The 2,301-nt window shown below is 35.6% G+C and overlaps 1 protein-coding gene across 1 annotated transcript; it reads left to right on the top strand.

The window, feature by feature from the left end:
* Window positions 1-581: 581 nt before the first annotated feature.
* Window positions 582-2,295, top strand: LOC147818017 (deoxynucleoside triphosphate triphosphohydrolase SAMHD1-like). Its single transcript, XM_087178998.1, has 4 exons — window positions 582-737; window positions 862-966; window positions 1,073-1,204; window positions 1,603-2,295. The coding sequence occupies exons 1-4, from the start codon at window positions 597-599 to the stop codon at window positions 1,681-1,683; spliced, it is 459 nt and encodes a 152-aa protein (XP_087035124.1). The 5' UTR covers window positions 582-596; the 3' UTR covers window positions 1,684-2,295.
* Window positions 2,296-2,301: the final 6 nt, after the last annotated feature.

The following is a 2,301-nucleotide window of genomic DNA, read 5'->3' as shown; positions in this document are numbered from 1 at the left end:
TGTTGTTGTTGTTGTTGTTGTTGTTGTTGTTGTTGTTGTTGATGTTGTTGTTATTCTTCTTCTTCTTAGCTGTGCATCACATTAATGATAGCTGTCGTTGGCCCTATAACGACCTGTTTTAATATTTAATAGTACAGTTCTTCTCATTTACATATTTTTCTGTTACTGTACAGTCAGTAGAACGAGTATGAAATGGCTGTGGCTCAGGCTGTATGTTGGCAGTTTGATCCCCAGCTCCTTTCAGCCAGGCCAGTGCCTTGCACGGCAGCCCTGTTGCCATAGATATGTGACTGTGGGAACAGTAAAGCACTTTGTCTGTTAAGGTAGAAAACATGAAATGTACATGTCATTCCCAGGCTGCTGTGCCAATAAAATAATTATTTTATGATTTGATTGATTTGACTTCACTGCCCCAAAGCCCCCAAACAATAACTGGGTAGACCCACGTCATCATTTTGCAAAAGCTCCATTTTCACATACACATTTATAAAGTTTTGAAAAAGCTGCTTTTTTGGGTGAGAAAAAATGTTTTAGCGTGGACAGAGAGCCAAAACTGGGAAAAATGTAACAATTTAATGTGGACATATTCTTGCTATATGTTGTCAAGTGGTAATAAATCTCACATTCCTCTCACTTCACACCCTTTCTCCTCCCTCCCTCAGGAGGTGATTCAGAAGTGGGAAGACGAATTAGCTAAAGAGCCTGACAGGCTGACACCAGATGACTTTGAAGTTGTGGTAAGTCTTTAGTCTAATTACTTTCTTGTTGATTATCATAGATTTGCAAAATGTTTCTAAACCTCTGTTGTGGCATAATTTATGATTTTTAAAAAAAAGCTTATCCCTCACTCTTCTCTTTTAGACCACTTCTCTTGATTATGGGAACAAAGATGAGGATCCCATCAGCTGTGTGTATTTCTACAGCAAGAATGAACCAAACAAAGCGTTCCAGTGCTCCGGAGAAAAGGTCAGAACAATGACAACAAAAGTTTTATCTTTAAATGCTCTCTTTTTATGAACTGTTTGTTCCTTCAGTATATTTCTCTTAAAGAAGCTGTTGTTATTCTTTTCAGGTGTCCAGGCTTCTCCCAAAGAACTTTTCTGAGAAGTTTATTAGGATTTACTGCAAGACGAATGATGAAAACAGTCTGGATGTTGCCAAGGATTGCGTGCGCCGGTGGTTCAGAGAATATACAATACTTGAGGTAATATTTATTGCTGGTCTGTTAAATATAGCATAACATATGTAAAGTTACAAGCGTTATGAGCAGGGAATTAGTAATTACATGCTGTATGTTACATCTTCTGATCTTGGATTTGGAGATAGTGCAGTCTAGGGCTGCAGCCAATGATTATTATGAGTATCAATGAATCTATTCTGCTGATTTTTTTTTGTTTTTTTTGAAGGCTTTGGAAAAATGCCTATAACTACTTCTTAGAGTCAAATCAGTTGTCTATCACATAACACAAAGAAAACAGTGTTCAGCTCCAGTGCAGTCTAGTGCCCTGCTTCAGTAACCATGACCACCATCTCTCACCAGGTACACTCTGCACTGCTCTTGTTAATACTGATGTGGTCTGTGCTGTCTTTATTTACGTACAGGACGCAGAAGCAGAAATGATTGTTAGGGTAAACAGCCAAGACAATGAAGAAGAAGATGCGGAAGATGAAGCTCAAAACTGAAAAAAAAAACACTCTCTGATACTTGTTGATGATTAAAAATAATAAAAAATGAGAGAGTAAATGAGAATGCATTATTACACATTAAAGCCTTATACTCAGGTTTGCCTCCAGAGTTCAATATTAAACACATATTTTTGTTTTCCTTGATCATCTTCATCAGCTGTTTTAGATTAAATGTTATTTTGACTTTGAATCATCTTTTTATTGTAGGTTGTTTTGGTGGTTTAGTATATCTAAGTGCATCTTTCCTCACTTACAACATTAATATTTTAATTTTTAATTTGTTTTTGAATCTATTTTATTGGTGGCATCTTTTATTTTATCTTGTTTTTTCATTTGAATGATTATACCTTTTGAAATCATCTCAATCAATATGAAATGAGAATTTAATCATTTGTGATAGATTAGATATAGATATATAGATATAAGATGGATTACATTATCAAAATTTTTCTCTGTAGTCACATTGCATAGGTCAACTGGCTTGTTGCTTTAGTCAATGTAACCATCTGTATGAATATGGCTAAGGCATGGGTAAGGGTATCGAGTTTTGCTCATTGTGTGAAAATATACTATGTATTTAATATGTAATGGGACTGTTGAGGGAAACCTACCAAA

This window comes from Seriola lalandi, unplaced genomic scaffold (assembly GCF_002814215.2).
Source record: "Seriola lalandi dorsalis isolate HSWRI2012SDOR001 ecotype SW California unplaced genomic scaffold, Sedor1 jcf7180002054767, whole genome shotgun sequence".
Lineage (NCBI taxonomy): Eukaryota > Metazoa > Chordata > Actinopteri > Carangiformes > Carangidae > Seriola > Seriola lalandi.
The sequence above is the reverse complement of the archived record's forward strand: the minus strand, read 5'-3'. Positions and strand labels throughout refer to the sequence as shown.

What these genes read in the sequence shown, in the direction of transcription:
- LOC147818017 (XM_087178998.1), top strand. Translation starts at nt 597, where the DNA reads ATGTTGTCAAGTGGTAATAAATCTCACATTCCTCTCACTTCACACCCT. An exon ending in TCCAGTGCTCCGGAGAAAAG is followed by an intron (nt 967 to 1,072) that starts GTCAGAACAATG and finishes TATTCTTTTCAG; the next exon opens with GTGTCCAGGCTTCTCCCAAA. An exon ending in GAGAATATACAATACTTGAG is followed by an intron (nt 1,205 to 1,602) that starts GTAATATTTATT and finishes ATTTACGTACAG; the next exon opens with GACGCAGAAGCAGAAATGAT.